Source organism: Phyllostomus hastatus, unplaced genomic scaffold, assembly GCF_019186645.2.
Source record: "Phyllostomus hastatus isolate PE091 unplaced genomic scaffold, TTU_PhHast_1.1 phas_scaffold_78, whole genome shotgun sequence".
NCBI lineage: Eukaryota > Metazoa > Chordata > Mammalia > Chiroptera > Phyllostomidae > Phyllostomus > Phyllostomus hastatus.
This window is the reverse complement of record NW_025334041.1, coordinates 43,672,788-43,700,369: the sequence shown is the minus strand read 5'-3', so window position 1 is coordinate 43,700,369 and position 27,582 is coordinate 43,672,788. Positions and strand designations below refer to the sequence as shown.

General features: G+C 38.3%; 1 protein-coding gene across 3 annotated transcripts in view; it reads right to left on the bottom strand.

Moving 5' to 3' along the window:
* The window catches only part of MAGI2 (membrane associated guanylate kinase, WW and PDZ domain containing 2), a 1,385,030-nt gene that overhangs the window by 98,350 nt on the left and 1,259,098 nt on the right, over positions 1-27,582 (bottom strand). For all 3 annotated transcript variants that reach the window (XM_045827541.1, XM_045827543.1, XM_045827544.1), the window contains 4 exons: positions 17,865-18,050; positions 15,801-15,954; positions 8,979-9,198; positions 7,517-7,660 (listed from right to left, as the gene is read on the bottom strand). In XM_045827541.1, the coding sequence (XP_045683497.1) occupies positions 7,517-7,660; positions 8,979-9,198; positions 15,801-15,954; positions 17,865-18,050 (704 nt within the window). The remainder of the gene's footprint in view (positions 1-7,516; positions 7,661-8,978; positions 9,199-15,800; positions 15,955-17,864; positions 18,051-27,582) is intronic.

Sequence of the window (27,582 nt, the reverse complement as noted above, 5' to 3'; positions counted from 1 at the left end):
TAAAAACATTCCCTTTAAGATTAGAAATAAGAGTGCTTGCTTTGACTACTTCTATTCAGCTTCATACTGGAAGCTGAGTACATGCAGTACAATTAAAAAATAAACAAAAGAATACAAAGGAAGACAGAACTCTCAGTTGCAGAAAATGTGATTTTGTATGCAGAAAATTCAGTAGTAGCTACAGATAAATTATTTGAAATAATAAGTGAGTTTAATAATTTTCCATGATACAACAGATCAATATACAAAAATCATTTTTTTCTATTTACTGATAATGAAGAGTTTATTTCAATGTTACATTAAAATATTATATACAGGAGCAAAAATAAAATATACCAAGTGCCTACACTTAATCTAGCCAAATATTTGCAGGTATGTTATGGAAAAAACTATAAAACTTTGAGCAGTTTATGGAGAACCTAAATAAATTGATTATATCATGTTCATAGATAGAAATTTTAATATTATAAAGATGTAAGCTTCCCATATCAATTCACAGATTCTAAAAATCCTAATAGGAAGAGCAAATTCTAAAAATTTATACAGAAGAGCAAAAGTCCAAGAACATTTGCACACTCCTGAAGAAGGAAGATGTGTGTATGGGGTTGAAGGGATGGGCAGTTTTTCCTCAAAACTGCAGATTTATTAAAGGGTAGATGGTATAGCACTGATGCAGGAATAGGCAACCAGACCAGCAGACCACTGTAAGCAATCTGTAAACAGGCCATTGCAGTTATAGAATTTTTATTTATATAGAGCTCTCATTACGGATATGGGGACATGATGCTGTGATAGGTGGTTATCCATATGGAAAAACTGAAATTGGAGTTTGCCTTATACTATACAGAGAAATTAATTCCAGGTGATTAAAGATGTAGTTATGAAAAGAAAACACTATAAAACTTTTAGAAGAAGATATAGGACATCTTTAAGAATTTGAGAGAATGTTTTTTCAAGCCGACACAGAAAGATAGTTGAGAGATACACACATATGTGGTAAAACTAGAAGGAATGGCAAGTGTTTACTTAGGGTGATGGTTCCCTCTGGGGCTGGAGAGAAGGAGGACAGTGAAATCATGAGAGACTGGTAATGTTTTTTAAGCCAGGCTATGGGTTCATGGGTGCTTGAACCATTGTTAGTGTTTATACCTATTACATATGTTAGAGATACTCTTCTAAATAGTTTTATGCTCGATTAAAACAATATGTAAAATAAAACACTTTCATTTTGGAATCACAGGCTAGTCATGTCATCATAGAAGGAGGGGTGACAGATTCAAAAGAAGCTGCTATCAGGGAATTTTGTTTTTCATTAAAAAAAGACAAGTAAACAATGTTTTCTGCACATTGTTCAGCCTAACTAAATGTTTTAGGTTATTCTAAGGCCCACTGCAGGCATACTTTTGCATCATAATGAGCTTCAGGAAGAAGGTAAACTATTTTATGAATAAATTTATGTGATGCTAACTAGGCATATATAACTGTTACATAGCTGTTAAGGTGATGCAGTTAAAAATGTTCTTTTTAAATAATAAAAATATATTTTATGGTAATGAGGAACATACAATGGTCTCCTCTTTTCCCAGGAGGATACTTTCCAAGACCCTCAGTGGATTTCTGAAATCTTGGTAGTACCAAACCCTGTATATATTATGTTTTTCCCTATGTATATTTTTTCACTTAAAGGAAGTATTTTACAGCTTCTCTTTGGCATATTTGAGTTGCCAGCATCACTGACTCTTGCACTTTGGGGCCATTATTAAGTAAAATAAGGTTACTTAAAGCACTATGATACCTCCTGTGTTGACTTGGTAACTGAGACAGCTATTAAGGCACTGCTGGGCAGGAGAGCCGACAGCGTGGATATGCTGCACAAAGGGATGAATCACATCCCAGGCAGGACAAAGTGGGACATCGAGATATTTCATCACACTATTTAGAATGGCCTGCAATTTAAACTTATGAGTGTTTATTTCTGGAATTTTCCATTTAATATTTTCAGACCATGCTGACTATGAGTGACTGAAACTCTGGAAAGCAAAACTGCAGATAAGGGGGATTACAGCATTTTACTTTTATAGATCAAGAAACTATTTTACCTTTTCAAGAAAATACTCAGTCTCCTTTGAGATTCTCTTAACTCTGATTCTGAGATTTTTACTTAAGCACTTAGATCTACTACCCCTTCCCACCAATGTCTCTTGATTTCTCAGATTCCCTGCTTCACTGAGCTTCAACGGTAAATTATTTTGTATGTTCATTATTCTTTCCTGTGTTTTCTATTTATCTTCAGTTTTTAATTAGATTGTGTCCCTAAGAGCTTTGTACCAGAGATTTATTCGTTATGAAAATTTTATTGCTCTCAACTTTATTAGACTATTTTACAAATTAAAAAACAGCCTTTTAAAAAACAGATCCATTTATATTTTCTAATAATTTCTTATACTTTTCCATAAAATCTGAATGTTCTTTGTGTTTGTCTTTTACAGCATGAGCATGCCCGAGTGACTGAAGGAAAGCAATCAGCATGGTGATCATGTTTCTATGTCCCATGCTCCTCATTTTCTGCATACAGATTGTGTTTTGTTTTGTCTGTTCAACTTTTAACAGAACATTAACTGATGTTGAAAAATGATCTCATAATTAAAGTAAAAACATGTTATTCTCTGCCTTTTTTGAAAAAGTGACTATTTCATGTAATTATGACCCACATGGTTTTTCTTGGTGTTTATTTTCACTGCACTGTTCTATTCAAATTCTATTCCATAATATATCTTGAAATCTAAGTCCCTCTCTCTTCCCTCAAACTAATACCTCACTCATTTATATTATTAAATAAAAATTAAATTCTACCTTCTGATATATTTCTCAAACCCTCTCATCAGTTCTATAAGGTAGATATCATTCTATTTTATAGGAAATGAGGTTCAACAGAGTAGATGGATGATTTTAAGTTTAATAAAGCAAATGCACCATGTTTGCTTATTGGGAAGATTTTGAGTGGTGCTGAGGGTTTAAAAGGGCCCCGAATAGTCATATTTTTAGTAAACCTTTAAGTCCATTTATTTAGATACTCTTATATGTTTCTGATACAGAGGTTCTGATATATAGAACTTTTTATTTATTTACTTATTTAAAAAGGTTTTATTTATTTATTTTTAGAGTGAGTGGAAGGGAGGGAGCAAGAGAGTGAGAGAAACACTGATGTATGAGACAGACATCAACATATGAGAGCAACATTGATCAACTACCTCTCACACACTCCCAACTGGGGACCTGGCCCACAACCCAGGCATGTGCCCTGACTGGGAATCAAACTAGCCACCTTGTGGGTGTGGGACAACCAACCCTCTGAGCCACACCAGTCAGGCCTAGTATGTCTCTCTTTTAAATGAGCATCTGATTAATCTTCTGAAAAAGTTTCTTATCCTCTCTTCTGCATGTAGGCTTTGGTTTGTAAATTCCCTTACTACTTTCTGATCCTGGTGTGCTGTTGGTACAATCTCATATCTTGAGGAAACCAATTGTACCTTATCAGGAACTTGCCTAATCTGACATTTATTCCATCGAGTAGAAAGAAAATATTTATTTGACAAAAAATTAACTAAACATACAATGCTTTCTGAAGAGGAAAAAAAATCTTTGTCTAATTTGCCAAAGATCTCTGTTAAGATACTTTTCATTGCTGCAGGGGCCCCAGAAGACTAGTCAGGTCATTCACCCGGAACTAACTCTTGGGATATATCTGGTTGTCTATCCCGAGATTCATGAAAGAACCCCTGTGGTGGGAATACCATTGGCATTTCTCTTGGATGCCTGGGGTGTCACCTGGATGCCTAAGGACATTCTTTAAAAGTACATATCCGTGACACTGTTCCTTAGAATTCCCAGCGTAAGAAGGATGTTTTTAGTGTCTAGTCACCTCCTCTGCCCCTCCTCCAACCCCACCACAAATGTGCTGGTTTTCTTCGTATTCTTAGCAAAATCTTACACTGCTAAGCAGGCACACACCACCACTGTTCTACAACCAACACAAACATAAAAGACCCAGAAAGAGTCTTAGGTTCAGAGACTAACATCTGGTGCATTAACTAAGTTTTCCAAAGTAGTATTATTTACATCCCAAAGCAAGGGCACAGTGACTCACTGATTATTACACGAAAGTCTTTTTTGGAATCACCCAGTTCTTGTGCAGTCATTCTGACTTGAGCAGTTTTGCTGTAGTGGGTTTATCTAAGATATGCTGCTATTACCAGATTATTACCTGGCTTTTTCCTTCTGTTTCTGATTATGAAAATGGGAAAAAATATATATGCACAGTATTTTCCAAATTTATTTGATCATGAAGTGTGTGTGTGTGTGTTTAGTTTGGGCATAGAAGAAATAATGCATTAAGTCTGAAGGTGAAGAAATCTTGTTGACAAGGAGAACTGTGCCTGAGTGTTTTAGAGGCTGGGAAGAACCTGGCATTAGCATCTCTTCTTGAACTTATTTTGAATGCCTAGTTCACCTGCTTTTCTCAGGAGCCTTGGAACTTCACAAACCAAGCCATAGTAACCATGGAGTGAACAGCTGCCTTATAAGCATCATGTGCACATATATTTAAGATCTATATTTATCTGAGCACTAATAGTATCAGGTGGGAACTTTATAAAGATGAAGAATGGGCCCCTAATTAATTGCAGTGTGAAATTTCCAAATCAGTAACCTACCTATATGTTATCCAGTTTATGTAGTAGCTTAAAATAATCAAAGTATTGACACACAAATATTGATTGATACTGGCCCTTGCTTAAGTTATTAAGCAAGTGAATTTCCAAATCAGTAACCTACCTATATGTTATCCAGTTTATGTAGTAGCTTAAAATAATCAAAGTATTGTCACACAAATATTGATTGATACTGGCCCTTGCTTAAGTTATTAAGTTAAGTGAATTAAGTTATTGCCAATTATTGATAGGTAGTAATGAAAGTAGACATGGTTAGCTTTAAATTTAAATGATGGAATTTTATAATAAATATGAAAACAAGACGTGAATTAATTGTGTGCTATTATCAAGAAAAATTATTGATCTTTATACTGATGCAAAATATTTATGTAATTCTCACAGCAGATAGTATGAAAGACATTAAACTTACATAATGAAGGAGCCTGTTTCCCTGACATAGAGTTTGTCACCCCAAACAAATTCCCCACTGGTGCTGTAACACTTTCATGAGTGAGAAAAACTGCAAACATTTGAATAGCAAATGTAATCCATAAACAGCAGAACAAGAATTCTTTCATCCATCTCTGCTAAGTTCTCAGCTTTATTTTAATGATCGGAGACAAAGTCAACTTGGAAAAGCTGACCCATGGTATTTCTGTGACTTCTATGCTCTTTTTTGTTGGTAATTAAATGTTAGAAATATATGCATATTGTAAACTAACCTATACTATCTACAACTGGGCATAATAATTCTTTTTAGATAGCTTGTACACAGAAAGAATAGGTTGCTTCATAAAAATGGCATGGAAAAATGATGAAATATCGCTTATTTTTATCTTCGACAGAAAGTGAAAATACTATTTTCTGAAATCCAGGTAGAGGACCCATTTTTATCATCTGCCAGAAAAAAAGCATTTTTCATAAAATTGAGTATATTCCTAGAAATTCTAAATCTGTGTTTATATGGATTTGAGGACTTTGGGTAAACCAATGGAACAGGAAGGAAACCTCCTCAGGCAAGATCTGGGGGGGATTAACAAATCCTGAGCCACATACATCCTACCCATGTCATACTGTGTAGTGTCAGCCACGCTCCAGTTCAGCACTTCTCAGACTTTAGCTGGTACCAGGTCCACACAGCCCATGGGCCCCACTCGCAGAGTTTCTGATTTCGTAGGTATACGGTGGGGCCTGAGAATTTGCAGTTGAATCACATTACCAGTGACGCCAATCCCAGGGAGCGCAATGAGAACCATTGCTCTGGCTTGTATTCTACAAGAGTATATACACATCTTTATGTAGAGCACTTCTATATGTAGGCTTCTGGGCCTTGGCAGTGTTGGGCATACTGAGCAGCCAGCGACTTCGCCCACTCATTTAAGCATGCGGCCACTGTCCTGGCCCCTGTGTGGCTCAGCTGTAGCAATATTTCTCTTCCTCCCTTCTTCCCTCTCTTCCTCTCTCTCTAAAAAATAAATAAAGTTATACAACACATGTGGCCATTATTTGGCATCCACACAAACCATATCTGAACCCCCTGGAGCTGGGGGTGGGTCCGTCCTCTCTTACATGCTCTGGTTCACTTCTGGCCTTCCTGCTTCATTCCTTTCACCTGCACTGCAAAGCTGCAAAGGTTGGTTCATTTACCCTCCTGTGAGTTGACTGTGCAGCATGTTAAGAAAGTACCATTCTGTTTACAGTGAAGCTGGGAACCAAGAAACCATTTGGAGGCCTATTCTAAACCACATGTAGAGGATGCTGGTGTTGGATGTGGGGGGATAGCCCTCAAGTCAGCCTTAGATACTTCCCAGCTGTCAAAGCATTGTGAAGGGAGAGAGAAAAATAGACACGATTTACATACTTTCTACTTTTGCTCTGTGAGAATGAGAATCACAGAAGTGGTGGGCTTGGTGGAAGGAATAGCAAATTTATTCAATTATGCAGGAGTAATTGGTTGGGAGGCTCGGCATAAGAGACCGACAATCACAGCTTTTCTGTATTAACTACATGAGCAAGAAGGGAGGACAAGAGTGAATTCTAGATTTTACTAATAATCATAATTAGCCTTTATTATGTATTTACTAATCATCATTTTATAGAGAGAAAGGTAGAGAGACTAACTAATGTTCTGTATTATTATCAAGTTCTGTTTTGTACCTTTAGATGATAATCAGTTCAGTTACCTGTCAATCAGATTCCTCAAAGTAACTGTTACATTTAAAAAGCTATTCTCAACTTACACTGTAATTGGAAAATTTCTCACTGCTACCGTTTTTGTAGACAACATGTACCCAAGAAGCTTTATCTACTTTTCTCCCACTGCTGCTCTCTGCCCAGTATCAAAGCCCAAATACCTGGGGTGTGACAAAGAACAGGCACACCCCAACTATTTCCAAAGAAACACAGAACCATTTGATTAATAAACACAGGGGAAAAGCATAAGGCCAAAAATAAACTTCAGAAGATTCAATTTCAAATGGAAACTGAATCATCAAACCATGGAAAATAAGAGGGAGGTATGTTTCTTAGATTATTTTTTTCATTTTCTTTAGTTTACTTTTTAGGAAAACTATGCACATATGTAAAACACGATATTGAGATTTGTCAATTAGAAGACTATAAGCAGGAAAATGGATGACCTAATTCTTAACTAACTTTTGGCCAAACCCTTAAAAAACTGGGTCACAAAATGAAAGAAGGCAAAACCTCTGTCGTCCGTGTGTGTAATAGCGTGCTTCAGCAGCCCGCTAATGCCACTATGGGTTTCTCTCAAAAGGAGGCAATTCTATAAGAACGACTGTTCTTACCCTCATCCTTCCATTCCTTATGGCCGGTCCATCTTCTGCCAATCGCAACACGTACAAATCCATTTTGTATTCCCTTCCTCCACGAATGCTGAATCCAAACCCTTTGGCTCCTTTCTCCATGTCCACAGTGAAATAATCAAAATCCTTTGGGGTTGGGGAGAAAATGAAATAAACAATTGTTTAATAGCAAAGAATCTTCTGTAGTCGGTTGGTCCCTCTGTTCTTCTTCTCTCCCATATAATGTGTTCCAAATGACATGGTATTGTGAGACGTAATCTGACTTCAGTGTAGCAAAAGGCAAGACAAAGTTCCAAAGGTTTGAGCAGGTCAGAACACAATTTACTTGATCATTGGAAGAACTATGGTGTAGCTTGTTTACTTTGGTGTTTATCAGTGTACCTGGTTAACATGTGATTACTAAGTACAGGCCTGTGTGATAATTCTCTTTCCTTTGAGTTTTCTTATTCATCTCTGTGAAGCAGTCTAAATAAATGTACCAGGCCTGTGTATGTGCACACATGCATGTGCACGTGTGTAAATTAGAGGTTTGCTGATTAGAAAAAAGAATGTAGTGACTCCCTGTACACAAAACTACTGAGTATCAAGTTGTAGTGTTCACCATCAATTTGTCTTTCACATAAAATGCAGCATGTCTAAGATTTCCTGACCTTCACTGTTCTCGAAATTTGGGGAGATAAAGGTGATTTTTAATCCTAAATGAAACACAATTAATTGGCTATTGAAATTGTATTTAATTGTATCTTGGTCTCTAGTTGCCAGATATTGAGTATTTATTAGATACAAAGCTCTGGTCTAAGCACTTTTAATAAATGCTGAGTCCTCACCATAGCCTGTAAGAAGACCCTCCCTTTAGGAAACTAAAGCTCAGAAGGTTTATGGAAGTCTCCATAAGACCCATCTAACATGAACAAACCATTATAAGAACTACTGTTGTGTCTGCAGGGACTCGGTGCTTGTTATAGGCTGGCTGATGAAGCCAGGCCTGGCCTTATTTTCATGCATAGGGGCTTGGCCCTTTAGCATCAAATGGGAGGTAGGGGGCAATGCAAATACTAATGGATCTAAAATACCTTCATTGTTGACATTTGTAAAAATTTCTGCATTAGTAGCACCCTCTAAGGTTCCAGAAAAAAACATTTTTTTTTACTTTGACAAGGCACTATACTGGGAGTTGGCTAATTAATGTTAACAAGAATTAGTTCATCCTATTACCACTCACCCACTGATTGATTGATTGTCCTGCTTTATTCTGAAATAGATTTATTTATTCAGAGCATTTTGAGGATGTGGGTGTTACCCAGGTGATATCATAACTAGGAATAGAACTTGGGCTGTCTATCTCAGAAGGGTGTTCTTTCCTCTGCCTCCCATCCTATTTCATTATTTTGTGCTTCAGGAAGTCGTGGTCCTGGGCCCATGATGATCTCATTGTCTGTGGTACCTGGGGCTGCCTGTAGTCTGACAGAGGGTACTGCCTGGTGTCGGGGGAGTGCTGCCTGTAGTCCAGCAGTGGAGGCTGCCTGTAGTCCAAGGGTGGGGGTTGCTGATAGTCCCCTCCTGGGGGCTGCCTGTAGTCCAGTGGGGGCTGCCTGTAGTCCGTGAATGGCGGCTGTCGGATGTCTGGTTTCACATCTTGTCTTGCTTTTACTTCTGACCTGTAACTAAATAAATGGAAATGGGATTTACTTTGGTATCTCTGTATTTTAAGGAGGTAGAATGATTGAATGTCCTCTGGGAATGTATAGGCCACTTCTCTTGGTGGTTCTTTTACATATTTGGGATTATGAGAAGATTAAATAAATAATAAGTATTACTTTTTAATCTTTAACAAATACCATACTGTATACTTTTCATTTGGCTCCTTAAGATATCAAGGTGGAAATGATGGTTCAACCAGAACTTTATGGAAAGGACTTACAGATAACCCTTTTTGACTTTGGCTATTAAAAAACTGTTCAACCTCAGCAAATCTAGGGAGTTAAAGACTTAACTCGACATCCCAAAACATCAGTCTGTTTTAACATCAGTAAAGCACCTCTCTCTCTTGCTCTGTCTCTGTCTCCCCTCTCCCCACAGTGCCCCCTCACGCAAACACACATGCACATGCACACACACATGCACATACACCTCAGCAAACCACTATTTCATGAAAACAATTGACATGATTTCTGGGTACTCTACAAATACATAATTAAAGGCTATTTTAACCAGTTGGGTTTGGTCTTTTGGAATATTTTACAGAGCTATAGTAACATATAATCATAAACTGTAAGTCAAGTAGAAAGTCACTGGGTCAATGCTAAGAATACAAACATATTATGTAGAGTTTGAATATTAGACTACAGCTCTCAGATAAGTAACAGGGACGATCATGGTCATAAAAGGGAAGAAGAGGCAAAAATGTTTATCTTTAACATTTGTCTCTTTCTTGTTTCTAGATACTAGTTACTACCAAAACTAATACAGAAACCAGAACTAGTTGTGAATCCAAACTGCTTTAAACTGAGGAGATTCTCAGTTCCAAAAGGGGACTTAAATAGCCTATACCTACCATTCTGGGTACATGAATAAGGTTAACTGAAAAACTGTCACCATAGTTTAGAGGAGCATCTAGTTCTGTAGTTCATTGCCCATTGCCACAGCAATAGTCAATAATAAGCTACTTAGGGATATAGGTAGGTTGAAAAATACATTCTGTATAATGATAATTATATCTAAAATTAATGTGGAGGGTTTGAGGAACTTAGAAGTTGTAAGGCAGACCTAAAAAACCTGGAATTTATTTATAAAGAATTATGTATTTATTCTTACATGTTTAAAATTCAGTCACCTTCAAAGAGCTCTCCATTTGATGCAGTACAAAAAGGGCCCATTGAGACATTTTTTCCACTGCTCAAGACAGTTTTTGATCTTATTGACTCTGATGCCTTTTTTATCAATGTGCTTTTGCCATTTTTTTGCAACTTGATATTTTATTCTTATTATACATATTAAGATTTGTAATATTGATTAAAACACAATAGGAAAAATAAAAGTTTATCTCCAGGGACATATTTTTTTTCCTCCTGAACATTTATCTTGTCTTTTCTTGGGAAATATTTTCTTTTTCTTTTTTAAAAAAAATTAAAAAAAATTTATTTTAATTGTTGTTGCAGTACACTTTTCTATCTTTTACTTCTATCCCAACCCACCCCCCAGCCCTCCCCTTCTCCCTCCCATTTCCACCCACCCCTAGTTTTTATCCATGTGTCCTTTATACTCGTTCCTGTAAACCCTTCCCCTTTCCCCCTGAAATTCCCCTGAAATTCCATTTTTTTGTTTTACCTCTTCCACATCAGCAAAATGTTCCCTTGGAGGACTTTTTTTATTGAGGGGGAGAAGGTCTCGCTCCAGGTGAGATCGGGTGAATAGGGAGGGTGGGACATGGGGGTCATGTCGTTTTTGGTCAAAAACTGCTGAACACTCAGCGTGGTGTGGGCAGGTGTGTTCATAAATCAATCATCATGAAATGGGCAAATGCACTGAAAGTCTTAAAAAAAAATCACTGAAGCCAAATGCAGCCTCTCACAGCAATGCCAGCTGGTACACTGATACAGATGGGTTCCTAGAACACTCACCTAGTAGGGGAAGCCTGTACTTCAAGGAGCCTGCCCTTCAGAAGATAATTCCTGTATTTTTTCAGTCCCCATATTTAGCACCAAAGAAAAAGTCAAACATGTCAGGAAAACAGGTTCAAAACCAGATGAATTTTGCCCTTTAAAACTAGGTGGTTTTTTTTGTTTGTTTATTTAACAAGCTTATGGTCTCATTGATGCTGACTATACTGAATATTTTTTAAAAAGTATCCACATGAACAATTGCAATTAGTGTAATCTAATTTGGTGAGGGCATACTGAAAGTATACAACAATAGCTATACTTATTTGAGGTTCCTGGAAGGGGGTTAGTAATGTATTTATTTATTTATATTATTTTTCTCTTTTTTCTTTTTTATTGAATTTATTGGGGTGACATTGGTTAATAAAATTATATAGGTTTCAGGTGTACAGTTCTATAATACATCATCTATAGGTTGTATTGTGTGTTCATTGCCCCAAGTCAAGTCTCCTTCCACCACCATTTATTCCCCGCTTTACCCTCTTCTCTCTCCCTCCACCCCCTTTCCCTCTGCTAATCACCATACTGTTTTCTGTGTCAATGAGGTTTTTTCCTTTTTTTGCTTAATCCCTTCACCTTTCACTCAGACCTGCAACCCCTCTCCTTCTGATAGCTGTTAGTCTGTTCCATGAGCCCATGCCTCTGATTCCATTTTGTTAGTTTATTTTGTTCATTAGATTCCAAATATGAGTGAAATCATATGGTACTTGTCTTTCTCTGACTGGCTTATTTCATTTAGCATAATGTTCTCCAGGTCCATCCCTGCTGTTGCAAAGGGTAAGATTCCCTTCTCTTTATGGTCAAGAAGTATTCCACTGTGTAAATATACCACAGCTTTTTTATCCATTCATCTACCAATGGGCACTTGGCTGCTTCTAAATCTTGGTGATTGTAAATAATGTTGTAATAAACATAGGGGTGCTTATCTTCTTTCAAATTAGTGTTTGGGGTTTCTTTGGAAGTAATGTAGTTATTTTAATCAACCCATTGAACAGGTCTCATTTGTTACTTAACCTGCAGGAGTGACTGTGAGCTGCGTAATTTAGGCTTTGCTTTGTACCTCAGCAAGTTGTCCACTCACCTTCTGAGAGTGTGCATGCTGAGAATAGAACTATTTACAACACACTTTGAATAAGATGCTTATCTTTGCACATGCGTGAATGACACACACAAAAAAGACCTGGGTGACATTTACTGGTGGGTGTCATTACCTTTCTAAGCAACAGTTTGCTTGCTGGTTTGGATGTGACATTGTTTTAAGTCAGAGCACAGCCGCTTTATTTTCATTATCTATGTAGCATTGTCATGAAATATACATTATGTGCTCCATTTCCAACCAGATGTGTGGCAAGGTGTAGCAAAAGAGGGTGAAGTATAAGAGTCTCCCCAAAGATTACACAAATTCTTAGAAATAGTAACAGTTAAAACTGGCCAGAGCTGTCACCCTAGCCCACATTCTAGTACTCACACTTCTCTCTCAGCAGGGCCCTGTGCCAGGATTTTATGTTGTACCACATTGAAGAATTCCCTAATTAAGGAAAATGCTATACTAAATTCTATATCAGTGTTGCTAACTTGTAAGTGAATGATACGGTGGCTAGAGCAAAAGTTATATTGCTTTGAATTTATAAAAAAACACTTAATTTTAAGAAAAATTTAGGATTTTTTAAAAAATATGGCATCTTCAACATTTCTTTGCTTATGAAAAAATGTCATTAATTCCATGTAGCTATTAATTTTATCACTAAAGAGACAAGAAATGATAAAACCAGATTGCTAGTGGTAAAGTCTAGCAGAATTTTATGGTATGAACAAGTTTTAGAACCAATAATCACTGCCTATGTGATAGGGGATCTTATGGTGAGATATGGCTCCATGTGGGCCTTTCAAGAATTTTTTCCTGCTTTAAGCATCTCAGGTTCAAAGTCTGTGAAAGAAGTCAATTTCCAGTGCTCTTCCACTGGCCCTGCAATTTAAAATGCCAAATGTCAATTCCCTTGCTGGGGAAGTTCAACTCTTGTAATGTATTTCACAATGGCCCCTTTGTTGTTTTCAACAAATCTTCTTCTTAAATAGTGTTTTGCTTATGTTCATCTAAAAATTATTTTGTGTTTCCTGAGCAAAAACAAAAAGGATGTGAAGAGACAGAGAAATGGATAGAGGTATACAAGGTGTCAGTAGGAAACCAATCCAAGAGTAGATAAGACAGGACGACATACTTGTTCACTCTAACTCATGAAATAAAAAATAGCAAGCAGATTGTCACTTTAATATGGGAACTGACTCAATCTGACTTGTAGGTGGGCATTTCCTGCACAAGTGAACTACTAGAAAATTTGTACTTTGTGCTTGGCATACAAACTGTCTTTGAGATATCTCCAGCCTAGAAAAAGGCAGCGTTTTGCCCATACTACAATCATCTTTAAATGCAGCTAGGAAAATGGTTCTGGTATCTGTAAGATTATTGAAATTTCTGCATTCATATGCAAATTAGCCACTCACTTACACACAGAGTTAAGACAGGAAACCTGAGTTCCGGGGTAGGGTCCTAGAACTGGTGTGGGCATTTTTTCAGGCTTTTAATATTATTAAAGGAAAAACAGCTAAGAAATCTGGGTAAATTTGTTGGTGATTTATAAACATTCAGATCAGGTCAATCCATTAATCCTAGAGTAAGAAAATATTTTATTCTGTGGTCAGGCAAAAATATACCTGCAAACTGTTGCTTCTGTGATAGGGCCTGAGCTTCCCTGGTGAGCTTGTAGCAGACGGGAACACAATAGTGTGGCCTTGTCCAGCTGTTACTCTTCCCATTGAGCGATAACACACCTGGATGAGATCACCCACCCCAAGGCTGGAAGCAAGAGCCCCTTTCTAGGGCAGTCTGACTCTGGAGAGAGTAAGCCAGGAAGAATCTAAATGTGGCTCAGATCCTTCCTCTAGAGTCTAAAATGAATTCTGGGGAAGAGCCAGTGCAATCTGTCCACACAGCACCCGGTGAAAGCAAACACATCTGGGCTTTTCACTGTGGTGCCCAGGACTTACTCCTCTTCTGGACTGTCAGATTCTTCCCTTGTGTCTCTGCCTATGGGGCTTAGTCTTTTTACTTCTGTGGAATATATTATCACCATAAGTAGCTGAGGACAACAGACATTTACTTTTCTATGAAAGCAAATCAGAATAGAACAGAGCTTTTTGGAAATAACACCTGTGGCCAGGGGAAAATATTTGCTTTGCAACAGTGTGAGTGATGAATCTAGAGAGTTCTGGGACTCAAAAACTGGGCCTCACTTCATCTTCACCAATACGGGAGGCAAAAGATGGGAAGCAGATGCTCAGAAAACTTTAGAATCATGGAAAAGATCTGTGAGGGTTTTGTTTTCAGAGATGTTCCCGTAGGCTGTTCAGTTTCCCTCCTTTGAAAGGGGAAAACAATGGAAATACAATCTTCATCTCTTTCTTTAATGGCTTAACCTAACCCAGACTCACTGTTATACACAAATCACAATGAGAAGATAATAGGGGGCAGGGCTGGGTGAAAGAAGTGAAGGGGTTAAGCAAACACACACACAAACTCATAGATACAGACAACAGTATGGTGGTTACCAGATGGACAGGGGTTTAGGGGGAGGCAGAAGAGGGTAATGAGTATATGAATGGTGATGGAAAGAGACTTGAGTTGGGGTGGTGAACACACAATACAATATACCTGAAACCTATATAATTTTATTAACCAATGTCACCCCAATAAATTCATTTTTTTAAAGAAAAGATAATGTGGGTTTTATATGGCATCCTTTTCCCCCCTAGAATTTCAAAGTATCTTATTAATGTTAGTTAATATTGTGAAATGGAAGAAACTAATTAGATCATGGGTAGGAAGATAATAAGGTAAAATGCGGTAAAAATGCTAACATTTATTATGCTTACGAGTCTTTCAACATTTCCACTTCTTCACAGAACTGCTACTTCTCTGAGCCACCACAGTTATGGACATTGGTGGCCACATCTGGGGGCTTAACCTGAGTTCACTCTAACCAACCTTCAGTCTGTTCAGAGTGGGAACAGACGGAGAGGGCTTGACAAGCAAATCCAATGATGTCAGTCCTCAGCTGAAAGCCCCCTAATGACTTCTCACTGTACTTAAAATTAAAATCTTCAACATGCCCACAAGACTCTGTAGGGCAGGCTGCTACCACCCCCACTGGCTTCATCTCAAACTGCCCTTCCTCCCCTCTGCCCCCCCTTTGTTGGCCTTTATTTCTCTTCTTCAAACTCACGGGCTCTCTCTTGCCAAAGGGCCTTTGTACACACTCTTCACTCTGCTTGGAACCTCTTTAATGTTTCCTTCATCTAGTTAACCCTTACTCATCTGCAATCGCTCATCATTTCCTCAGGAGAAGTTCATGTATTGTGAAGGACAGACACTTGCATTTGCTAAGAAAACCACATTATAACACACAGACAATCTCAAAATTACAGAAAGAACCACATGGCAATTTCTACTTCAGTAAAATCTCTCTCTTGCCTGTGTCCCGTCTCATTCTCCACTCTTCCTCTCTCCACCTCCCTTGCTTCAGAAACAGAAAAACCAGAGGAAACTTTACCTGTTTTCATGTCCTTGCAGCTGGAGTGGCTGAGGAGGAGCTGGTTGGGTGATGGGGCTGTTGGGGGTGGCTGGGCTGGGCTGGGCCAGAGGACTCTGCTGGGCCATGGGGCTCTGCTTCTCTGAGCTGGGCGCCGAGGCTGGGCTGTTCATCTCTGAAATGGGAAACAAAGCAGCAAAGGCGGTCAGGTTGTTATTGATAAAGGGCAAGAGGTGACCAGAGGTGGATACTCTTTGCCTCCTCAGATGACTCAAGGCTTTGGTTATTCCAGTTTCTGTTAGACTTTAAGACAGCAGCTTAAACTGATCAAGTTCCAATACCACTCCCAGAATTAGTATGCTTTCCTTAATTATAAGACTTGCTGAACAAGGTTGTGAACAGTCTCCTGTCATTCTGTCAGAAGAAAAGATTACAATAAAAAACCTGTTAAAGCAATGAAAAAAATTAAAAGGATTAAGTTCTAAAACAGTCTATTTTTCTAGTAAGAAAGAAAACATTTAGTCACCACTTTTTGGTTGTAATGTGAAGTCTCACCAGCATTCCAAAATCTGGGTAAGGAACTAACCATAATAAAAGTAAATGCTTTCTACAATCTTCTTTCCAGTTCCCAGTTAGTCTTATTGCTTAATAAACCCCTGTATTCCATGGTTCTCCAGAAAAACAAAACAAAACAACCAACCATTGGACAAAGGAGGGGAAATTAAGTTGTTATTTGTTAAAACTGCTTCTTGAAATTTCTTGTAATAACATCAAATTTACAACTGAAATTATTTTTCTATGTTAGAATAAGAGCAGGACAGACATATTTCAGACTGGGGAAATGGAGAAGTCAGATTTTTAGTGAGAAAACTTGCTTAGAGTTAATTCCCACTGAATATTTTATACATAATGGTGTCTGCAGGTAGGTAAAACAAAACAAAACAAAAAAACCCCGCATGCTGTCATGTTCTGTTCTTCTCTCTTTTTTTTAGTTGGGTGATAAAAGGGAGGTGACCTATTCTCATTTCCTTATAAACCACTCTTTCCCTTTCTTTTCTCACAGCCCCCAATTTTAAATTCCTTGTCCACTTGTATCAGAGCTTCCCAACCTTGGCACTGTGGACATTTTGCACCAGATGATTCTTTGCCGTGAGGACTGCCCTGGGTATTTGCCGTGAGGATTGCCCTGTATGGTATTTACAGCATCCCTGCCCTCTATCCACCCTAATCATGACAATCAAAAATGTCTCCTGACATTGCTAAGAGTCCCCTGGGGGACAAAAATCACCTCAGTTGAGAACAACTGTTTCATGTTTAAAGCTAGGAGGCTGTTCGGTGCCTTCTTGTCAGAGTCCCAAGAAGGAATCATGAGACTGAGTAGAAGAGAGGGCACCTCAGTGAGTAAGCCCATCACTATGAGTCCCTCTCTGTGTGGGACTCTGGTCCACTGACCGGCAAGCTCCAGTGACTGAATCCTTGAATATCAGTAATGAGTCAGCAGCTGCAAACTAGTAACGAACCTATTGTGTCTAGAAATAGTGAGTTTATGGTGAACTTTGTGGCCCCTTAAGGCATTGTGGTGCTCACTGCTCTTCAAGCCTCAGGGGGGTGTCCTTGTACAGAGAAATTCAAGAGGCTAAGTGAGAATTTAAAATTCTTAGCAGGTGGCACATTTTCTAAATGAGCTCTCTTTATACCACAAAACTTCAAGCTTTTCAAAATCAACCTGACTTTGAAGAATCCTCTAGAGCTTAACTGTTTACATGAATACATGTTGTTTTTTTCTTCTTCAGATTTGTAACTCTGTCACCTCTGTCGAATAGGTTCTGGCTCAATGAAACCATGAAAACATTACTCCTAGGACCACAGGGGATGATTGAATAACCCAGTGTCTTGGGCTTCATACTGTTTATCTATAATGTCACATAACTTGATCTCTGAATGAAACCTGTACTGACTAAACAGGATATGAATTACAGCAGAAAGTGAATTTTTGCTATAGTGGAAATAACTACCACCCTCAGACCCTCTGACACCACACTGGCAGCAGCCCGGTGGACTCCGTGGCCTGGCCCAGGCACTCACCCTCCTGAGGAATGATGCGAAGGGTGACACTGAGGCCCGCGTCCTTGATGAGCTTCACGATGTCTGCGTGAGGCATGTTGATGATCGACTGGCCGTTGACTGCTAAGATCCGGTCTCCTACCTTCAGTTTTGCACAGCGATCTGCAGGACTCCCATCAATGATGCGTCCGATTTTATGGGGCACAGCTAAAAAGATCCCCAACAGAAACCAATTATCAGGGGCATTTCTAATACATGCTCTAGTTTTGAGTCCCAGTCCCACAGGAAACAATGTCATGCCAGAATTCCTTTTTTTGTCAGCTAATTTACCTTTTGAAATCACAATCACATCTATCAAATGTGGTCTGTGCACACTACCAAGACCAAGTGCTTTGCAGTGACGGGCTAATTCCAAACACATGGACCAGGGGTTCTCAAACTTTGGAGTATATTGGATCCACTTTAGGATTAAACATACAGCTTTTTGAGCCTCACTCTGGACTTTGTGAATTGGAATGTTTAGGCAGGAGGTGAAGATCATGAATTGTTAAGAGGCTCCTGAGGAGATTCCAATACATACAAAATTTTGAGAATCATAGGCAGAAAATACTGTGTCTACAGAGCTCATACTCCAGAGATAATGATACACAATTTCAGAAAGATACAATAAATGCCAGGAATTTAATTTTTACCCTTTTCTATTTTACAGAGAGGAGAAAACAGGAAATATATATATTATTAATATGGGCTATATTTGACTGGTGAAGAAATTATGACCAACTCTCCACTCATCTACTAATCTTTAGTTTAAATGCTGATGCAGTTTTCAAATCTTAACTCTCCTTTCTGTTTAATTTATTAAGTGGTGCTGAGATCTTGCTAATATTTGATACATAATGTATTTCATCAGACCTAAGATACCACCGAAGACATGACACACCTTTATTTTATATACAAGAAAGAAAAAAAGCCAACTCTGCCAGTTAAGCAGTGACACCCCATTGACTCCAAAATGCTCTTTAATTTTTAAAATAATAAAATATGAAAATGTGTGTTAGAATTGATGGAATATAGTACATATCTCTTGAAAACAATGAACATGTCTTTTGTTTTGTATTATTTATTTGTAAGTGTGAGGAGAGCTAGATACATGAGGATAAAGATTTTTCTAGTAGGATGACTTTTGTTCAGTGGGAATGTTTGAGTGACGACCAGGGTAGTTAGCTGGGGCCAGACAACTAGTACACAGCCTGCCTATAACCTCCTTCATGGAGCGTAAGATCTAAAAAAAAACCTGTTCCCGTTCCTATCTTCTTTCAATACGGAGAGCCCCAACCAGGCTACCTCTGTTGACAACTGTGTTGTTGCTCTACCTGTCGGAGTGAGGTATTAATTTAATCTGCATAAAGAGGCAAAGGGACACTACACTGTTCATCATGCTCCAGGGATACCTGGTCTTTGAATTCTCAGTCTTGTGTATTGACAGTGAAAGGCAGAAGGTCGGCTAACAAGCACAGTACAGAAGGACGATCAGTGAGTTAATGAACCAGCACCTTGATCAGATCTTTGTTGTGAAAGGTTGTAGAAAGCATATGAAACTATTGGCTGGACCCGTGTTTCTGGAGTGAAAGCCATCATGCCAGAAGCTCGAACACATTTTTATCTCATAGGCACCAATGCTTTAGTTAGGAACACCTTACTTAAAACATATTTATGATTGTCTTAGCATCTTAGGACTACACAGTTCTCAAGGAGAAATGTAGTAAGAACTCATTCATTTACTAATTCTTACAAAATCGCAAGTTGTTTGTCTTCAACCATAATTAGAGGGAAGTTTCATTTCTGGTGTCATCACCCCCTTCCACATGCAACGGTGTCCTGGAACAGTCAATAACTGGGCCGGTGTGCATGGCCGCAATGCACATGTTGATATATATGCTGTGACCTTTGAGCAGTTACCTGACTTCCCCAAGTTTCTGTTTTTCAACACTAAGATGGAAATAATAATATTATTGACCTCATGGGATGGTTCCGAGAATGAAATAAATTACCATATGTAAAGTGACTGGAACACTGCCTGACACGTAAGAATTTACTTGTAAATATTAAGTTTCTTTCACTCTTTTTATGACTAGTATCTTTTTTGTGTTTCTGATATCAAAGCTGGTGTGTCCATGCTTGTGTGCAGGACCAGGCTGAATTCCTCCTTCCTGTGATAAACCTGCAGCACGGCTGAAAACTAAAGCAACACTTGCTTACCTCAGGCAAAGGCCCAAAGTACCAACCAGGAAAACAGAGAAATGGGTTTATAAACAGATGTGTTTATAAACAGATGTGTTTTAGGGATTATACAGACACTAGATGAGGTCAAGAATCCTGTTTGTTTTCCTCTGGTTTTGTAAATAAATAAATAAATAAATAAATAAATAAATAAATAAATAAATAAGTAGCAGGTCTCTGCAGGTCACTAACTTGTACATAAAAGTTTATTATTCAAAGGGAAATCAGCATAATACAGATCTCTTCACTCTGCATACTGAGCCTTACAGTCATAGGCCTGTTAACCCTTATCAGGCATGTCACATACCTGATGGCATTGTCATTGCATGTTTACAGTGGAAATAAAACTGAGGTATAGAGTGGTGACAATGTGTCCAAGGTCATGCAGCCAATGGGCTTAGAATCCCAGTGTGCCAGGTTGCATCACCTCTGCTCTTCACCCGGGCACCCCACTGCCTGTCTTCACTTTACCATCTCCTCCCTCCACTCCAGCACTTGCTTCATGAGCATCTGGTGCTTTTATTTGGTGACTGCATCCTGCCTCTACAATAATCATAAATACTTCACCAGTGGCCCTGATCCAGGGGACAGTAGGAGGCAGCACTTGGCTTAAAGTGGGGTCTTCTCGGCAGGTGTCTTTTGATAGGCAGGGTGAATAGGTGAAGAGGGGAGCAGAGGGGAGGGGTAGGGAGAGGAGAGGGAGGGGCGGGAAAATTGGACAGTGCCTCAGATCCTTTTCGGTCAGGAGTTCATGTTACTGTGCCATTCCTTTATTTGAAGTCATTTCTTTGGGCAGTAGAAACACATTTGAAATGAAATTTTAAAATACTGCTTAAAGCACACACAAATAGTGTTTGAATGATTTGCTGTTTTGAGTTAGCCATGCCTCTGCTCTCCTCCACTACTGTAGATCCCTGAGATATAAGCATATCTACTGCAAATAAATCCCCAAATGTTGCAAAACAAAGATGTCACACACACACAATCACACAATTTTAGGTGACCAACAACAAAAACAATGTTATCATTTGTTAATTTCCAGGCATTGTGTTAGGTGCTTATTTTAAATCCTTAGAGCAACAGTGTGAAGTAGCTATAAAAGTGTAATAATCATGCTTATTTTATTGCTAAGAAAACAAATAGGTAACAAAGCCAGGATTCAAACCTATGCGTCTGGCTTCAAACCTTGAAGTTATTCTCTTCTTATTTATTTTTTGATATGTAGCAGGTTGAAAACAATTTGAGTTCTGAAGAGTGAGGAAACTGTTTGTGAGACTTAGCTGAGAAAAGCATGCTCCTTGAGATTTCCAGATAAAAGTTCATTGTAAACAGACTTACTTGCTTAACGATGGCAACTCTTAGTTTCAAGGCCACTTTGATTGACTAGGGTAGGTAGAATAAAAATTCAAGTAAATGAATAAAAATGGAAATAAATTCTCTGGTAGCCATATAGAATGAGTGAGTGCTTACATCAAGTCTGAGTGAGTACACAGTTTAAAAATGTATGTCTATAATTGGAAGCATCCCATATAACTCTAAAAGAATTGTTTCCTATTGGCATTTACTTTAATAAAAACAGTACTTGAAATGCTTGGCAGCTAAAGTCAGCCTCAGTTTTCTTTTAACAGCATTGCCTTACACCTGTAAGTACGCCAAACGTTGATGTAGAACGACTCATTGACCAGGGGTATGCACAAAGAGAGGATTCTCTCTGAAAACAAGCTGCAGTTCCATTTGCTCAGTCATAAGGTCTAGATTGCTCATGACCTAAGTGCTTTCTGTGCATCACTAATGGAATTACAGAGCATGAAAGAGGCCCTGACCTTGGTTTCTATTATTGGGATGAATGGTACTCATTAATTCTCTGAGAATTGATGACTAAGGTAACTGCCTGAGCACAGTGCATTTAGACAGCATGCCTTCCAGACATCATCTGTCAAGCAGGAACATAAATCAAGCTGTTGGATCAGGCTTCTTGACACAGTGTGGTTAGGATACACAGATAGTTGGGAAGAGTTGCAATATGTCTATGGCTTTAGACATACTGACATTTTGGAAGGAGACAATGTATCACTAGTTAGAAATTTCCCTTTAATTGCAAATCATATTAATTATGGAAAAGGAAACCCATCTTTTTAATTTTTCATTTCTTTCTGGGTAAAACACCACTGCACATTTATACTGCAGTATGTTTTATATTTTCCTGCAGATGAGTTGACTCTTTCAGCACTGCTCAATATATCACACTTGTTTTGGTGGGACTATCAGAGACACTCAGTTGACTGGATGCTCTCTAGCTTCATTCTAAAGGCCTGGATTCTTTGGGTCCCCAGCCACACCATAACAGGAAGCAAAGGTTCTCCCTTTTTGCTATTGGGTTCTATTCTGGGAGCTTAGTATGGTCTATTCAGACTCCTTAGCCATTGGTCAACCAAAGAGTTCTCATGGAGTTCTACCTTGGGTCAGTCCCCATAAACAAGATGGATGTTGCCCAAGGATTTTTTTGCTTTTGCGTTGGATTATTCCTGAAATTCTTAGCTGCACCTGAGGAAAGGAGTAGTTGATCCCTGCCACTTGTTCTTCATGTTTCTTTGCCAATTTATATGTATTTCATTTCAGAGAAGGAAAAGCCTGTGACTCATGTTTACACTTAATTATCTCCTTGTTAATAGATCTTACTCAGTGGAGGTGTTTATGGAGGAAAGCCTAGACAGGGAAATGGATTCTGCATCAATCACGTCAAATGAGAAGTTTCTAAAATAAGTGTGACAGAAATAAATACTTCAAAGGCAATCAATAGCATAAACTCTCATTGGCTCACAATTCCCCTAATTTGTGACAGTTAAACAACATGTTGTTTGTTTAAAAAGTCATGAAAGTTGGTTTGGGTTTTGATTCTGTGACCTGATATGAAAATAATTTTTTAATTGCATGAGTCCATTTGATTTTCTTAAAATAATCTATGAAAATGATTTACTGTCTTATTTTACAATGATGGGTTGGGGCAGGAAGATCAGTTACACCACTGACAACACATTTCTATAAATCATCTTCTGAGTACCAGGTGCAGTGCTCGACCCAGTGGGGAAGACTCCAGTGAAACAACACATGGTATTAGCCCTCAAGAAACTCACAGTCTAGTTGTGGAGATGAGGGATAATCAAATAAAAATACTCAAAACAAAAATGGAAATCCATGATAAAGCTAATGTGCAAGAGGAGAGGTGAATTACTGAGTCTAGTTGTGGACTCAGGGAGTGGTAAGAAGAAGAAAGGTCATTTTGCATGGGGAGGAGGAGGCATAGTGTTTCTAGGCCGAGTGACAGCTCACTTAGTGAAAACTCCTGGAGGTAAGGAGGGTTCGGTCAGGTCCATGGAGGGAGATGCGAGCAGAGGATGCTTTGTAGGCAGGGTCCCTCCTACTCTCACGAGGACTGTTTCCCTATCAGATTTCTGATAGGATGCCTTCCCAGCCCCTCTAGGTAGACACTGAACATATAGAAATAGAAGAATAATTGTCAGAAAGTGTCCCTATCTCTTTGATACCTGGTGAAGAATCTTGTTTTCCTGCCTTCAGAAACCTGAGCCAATTTTTAATCTGGGTCATTTTCCATCTCTCCTTCTGAGAAGTCCTGCATAAGTGTGTTCTATGGGGACAACCCCATTTAGCTAGTGTCCCTTCCTGGATTATGACATAGTGTCTTCTGAAAGAGGTTTTCGTGGTCATCTGGAGGCAAAGATGTGGGAAAAAAACCTGTGTTTGTTTTTTTTTAAACAATTGTGGTAAATTAAGAAAAAGCAGACAGCATGATGGTTTTCCTCTAGAAGTCTGTGAAATTTAGTTTTCCAAAAATGAAACGTCCTCCCTGAAATTTATAGCCAAATGATTTGCAAGAACCAAAACTGAACAGCTGGTGTTTTAAGGACTACATATTCCAAAAATGCCCCTTCCCCCAGCACCCACGAGTCATTCTTTTGTAGTTGAACAGTTTAGTTACCTTGCATTTGGTAACAGGCAGATGGTCAGAGGGAGGAATGGGAAGAGAGACCCATTATTTGCAATTTGGGAGCCCAGCTGAACTCATGTCTCTAAGGGCAGAAGGCACCTTGTAGAAAGCATTAACTACATGACTGGAGAGAAGGAAACACTCCTCAGCCATATTTTACTTGTATGTGTTTATTTTGCTGAGAGTGAACTAGTAATAGAAAGAAATCTCATTGCATTAGGACTTGTAATTAGCTGTCACTTTCTGTTCTACTACCCTGGAACTTGAGGCTAGGCTAAAATGGTCTTGTTACTTGGACAAATTTGGTGGCTTATAGACACAGGGCTGGTTTCTGTAGTGTGTGGCCTGAGTGGTCATACAGGTCCCCACTCTCAAAAGGGCCTTGTGTTTGGTTTAATGGTCTGCTGCCACCATCTTGACATTCTTAATAATTTTTTTAAAGATTTTATTTACTTTTAGAGAGGGAAAGGAGGGAGAAAGAGAGAGAGAGAGAGAGAGAAACATCAATGTGCGGTTGCTGGGGGCCGTGGCCTGCAACCCAGGCATGTGCCCTGACTGGGAATCGAAACTGTGACACTGACATTCTTAATAATTTTTGAACAAGGACCTCACATTTTCATTTTGCACCAGGCCCTGAAAATTATGCAGTTGAGTTTATGCAGATCGACCCTTAATACATTTGCTCCTTGCATCACTCCATTGTTTTCAGTGTCCGCAGTAAAAGATATAAATGAGAAGATGGTAAAGCTACCATGAAAAATGACTATAAAAGGTGGTAGGGACAGAGCAAAACGACTCCTTTCTCTTGTGTCTGCATTTCTTATTTCTATACACATCACTAGGAGAGGTAGTCCAGATATTTTCTGCTATGTATATTCTCTTTTTTCAACAATGCAGAAGTCTTTTATTTTTCATTTTTTACACTTGTTATGCCATGAAGTCACAGGGAATGGGCTCCGGCAGCTCAGACTCCTGTCCATTGGTTCTCACACAGCGTGCTCCTCCGGCTGCAACAGGCTCGGGCTTCAAATGAACCCAGGCACTTTCTCTTAGGCTCCTCCTCCTTTTTCTGGCAATTTCCTGTTACACACATTAGGAAGTAGTCTCAGCTCCACAAGTGCTCAAGATGCTCAATAGGTTCGCTGATTCTCTGGGCAAGAATCTTGTCTTTAACTTGTTTATTTCCAACGATGCCCACTGTAGACTTGTTCCGCTTTGCCGTGGGAACAGCTGTGGCCATTCCTTTTTGAACAGTGCCCATTCTCGTGCAGCTGACAGTTTCACTTTTCTTGTAGATTCACATGTATGTGGCCAAGGGAACCACTCCAAGTTTTCTAAAGGACCTAGAGAACATATAGCAAGTCCTTTTTCCCTTTGTGTTAGACATTTTGGTGGTTCCAGATGAAAGGAAGTTGTTAAGTATATTCTTAAAGATCCTTGATTATTCACATAATGACAGGAGGCCTAAAAAATGCCTTTATTCGTTCATTCTGTTGTAAAAATTATTCTTATGTAATAAATCACTCATCATTGAGTCATCCACAATGAAATATTCTTATTTCTCTTTAAATAGACTTTAAAATATACCACCACATTTCAAGGAGTTTGTGTATTCTTTTGACATGATAATTCCCTCATAATGTGACAAAATGTCTAGACATTAGAGGGGCAGGAACCCAAGAAACTTCAGAAGAGTAGCGATCTTCCAATCTGTAGTTGGCCAGAAGGGTACGCATGTGGGTGTGGAGAGTTAGAGTGTGAGAATGGAGCAACAGTTCCTAGACACTCAGTTTCTGGATATGTAAGGCTTTATCTTCTGCAGAGATACTTCTCATTTTACTGCATCCCAAGAAGTCTTCTTTTACCTTGCTAATTTTCAGGTAGCTGGGAAATTCTGTTTTTTCTTCTTTTTTTAATTTGTTTTGGTCTGAAAGTTGCTATGGAAAATCTGGTCCCATTATCTAAAATGTCAACCTTATTCAGCATTGTTTTGTACTTCCCCCGAAGACTCTGAAAAGGATACCCATTTCCATCACTCAGTAAAATCAGGATTCTCCAGTCATGGAGTAGAAGGCGAAATTATGTGTTGTTCAACTTGAATAATTTTAGTGACTGAAATTGTATAGCTTTTAGCAGGTTTTCTTTACAAATAACCAAATAGCAAGCTGATTCAGTAATAATGAAAAAATTAGTTATTGATCTTAAAATATAACAAAGTGTATCTTCTCTTCAGAGCAGAAAAACAAGTTGTTTTACTTCTTTTTACATGTATGTATATGCTAATGTGTACGACACAGGCATATTATATGTAACACATATACAACATTGATGTATTATTTCTAAAAAAATAAAAATAAAATATCACATTTAAAATTTTTAAGAAGAAACCAAATATCATATTCTTAGAAATTTGCATCAAAAATTTAAAACCAAAAGCCAAAAGAAAAACAAAAAACAAAACCTCAAAAGTGAATCTCAGCATTTCTGAGTGAGGTCTGGAAGACAATCAAGCTTTTGCTGTGATAAACTTCTGACACATGATAGACGCCTGGACACAGAGATGCAAGGTGAGGTTTGGAGAAGGGCTCAAATAGCAGCAGCAACAAAACCATCATGGAGCTGAGGTGAGGTGCTGCACTTCCAACCCAAACCTGCAAATTTACCTACTAGAGGGCCAGTGGCTCACTCTGATAATGACAAATTCAGTTGCTGAACAAGAGGTTTCTTTGATTAATAATTTATTAATAATTTAGTACCGAAGCCTTATCAAATTATTACTGGATTATCCTACAAAATAAGAAAGCTGTATTATAAAAATTTCAAAATTCCAGTCATGGTATAAAAGGGGCAAAGCAGATAGAATAATAGTACTATCTTCTAGTGACTGGAAATTTCTTCTAAATAAAACAATTGAATTGAAATAATATATGCACAAGTTAAAAAATAAAAGGCAATCAAAATGCTTATAATGAAAAACCTTAGCTTTCTAATTCTCCCCATCCTCTCTAGTTCTGTGACCAAAGTCAAACATTTTAAATCTTTCAGCTATTTCTTTTTCACATTTCTAAATTATATTCTCTTATGGCTATTTCTCAATTTGTCAACTCAAGTCAATAGCTATCTGTCCTGCAAAATGAGCTGCCACTTTTTTGTCTTTAAAATATCTTCCCTACCTATGCCTATTCTTTTCTTTATTAACCACCACTTTATTGTTGTGAAAGAACGGGAGGAGATAAGGATGTTTTCATTTTACCACCATTAAATAGAAGTTGAAAATATCTTTTGTAAATTTAAATCAGTTGTTGAAATTAATATTTTGGTGTACCAGTTAGGATTCGGAATCTGTTGGGGGAAAAATGATCAATAATTTATATATGCAAACTTTTAAAGTCTTATCTCCTGTAGCCTTGACACATACACATATAATAGTCAACTGATTTCAAGAGTTGAGAA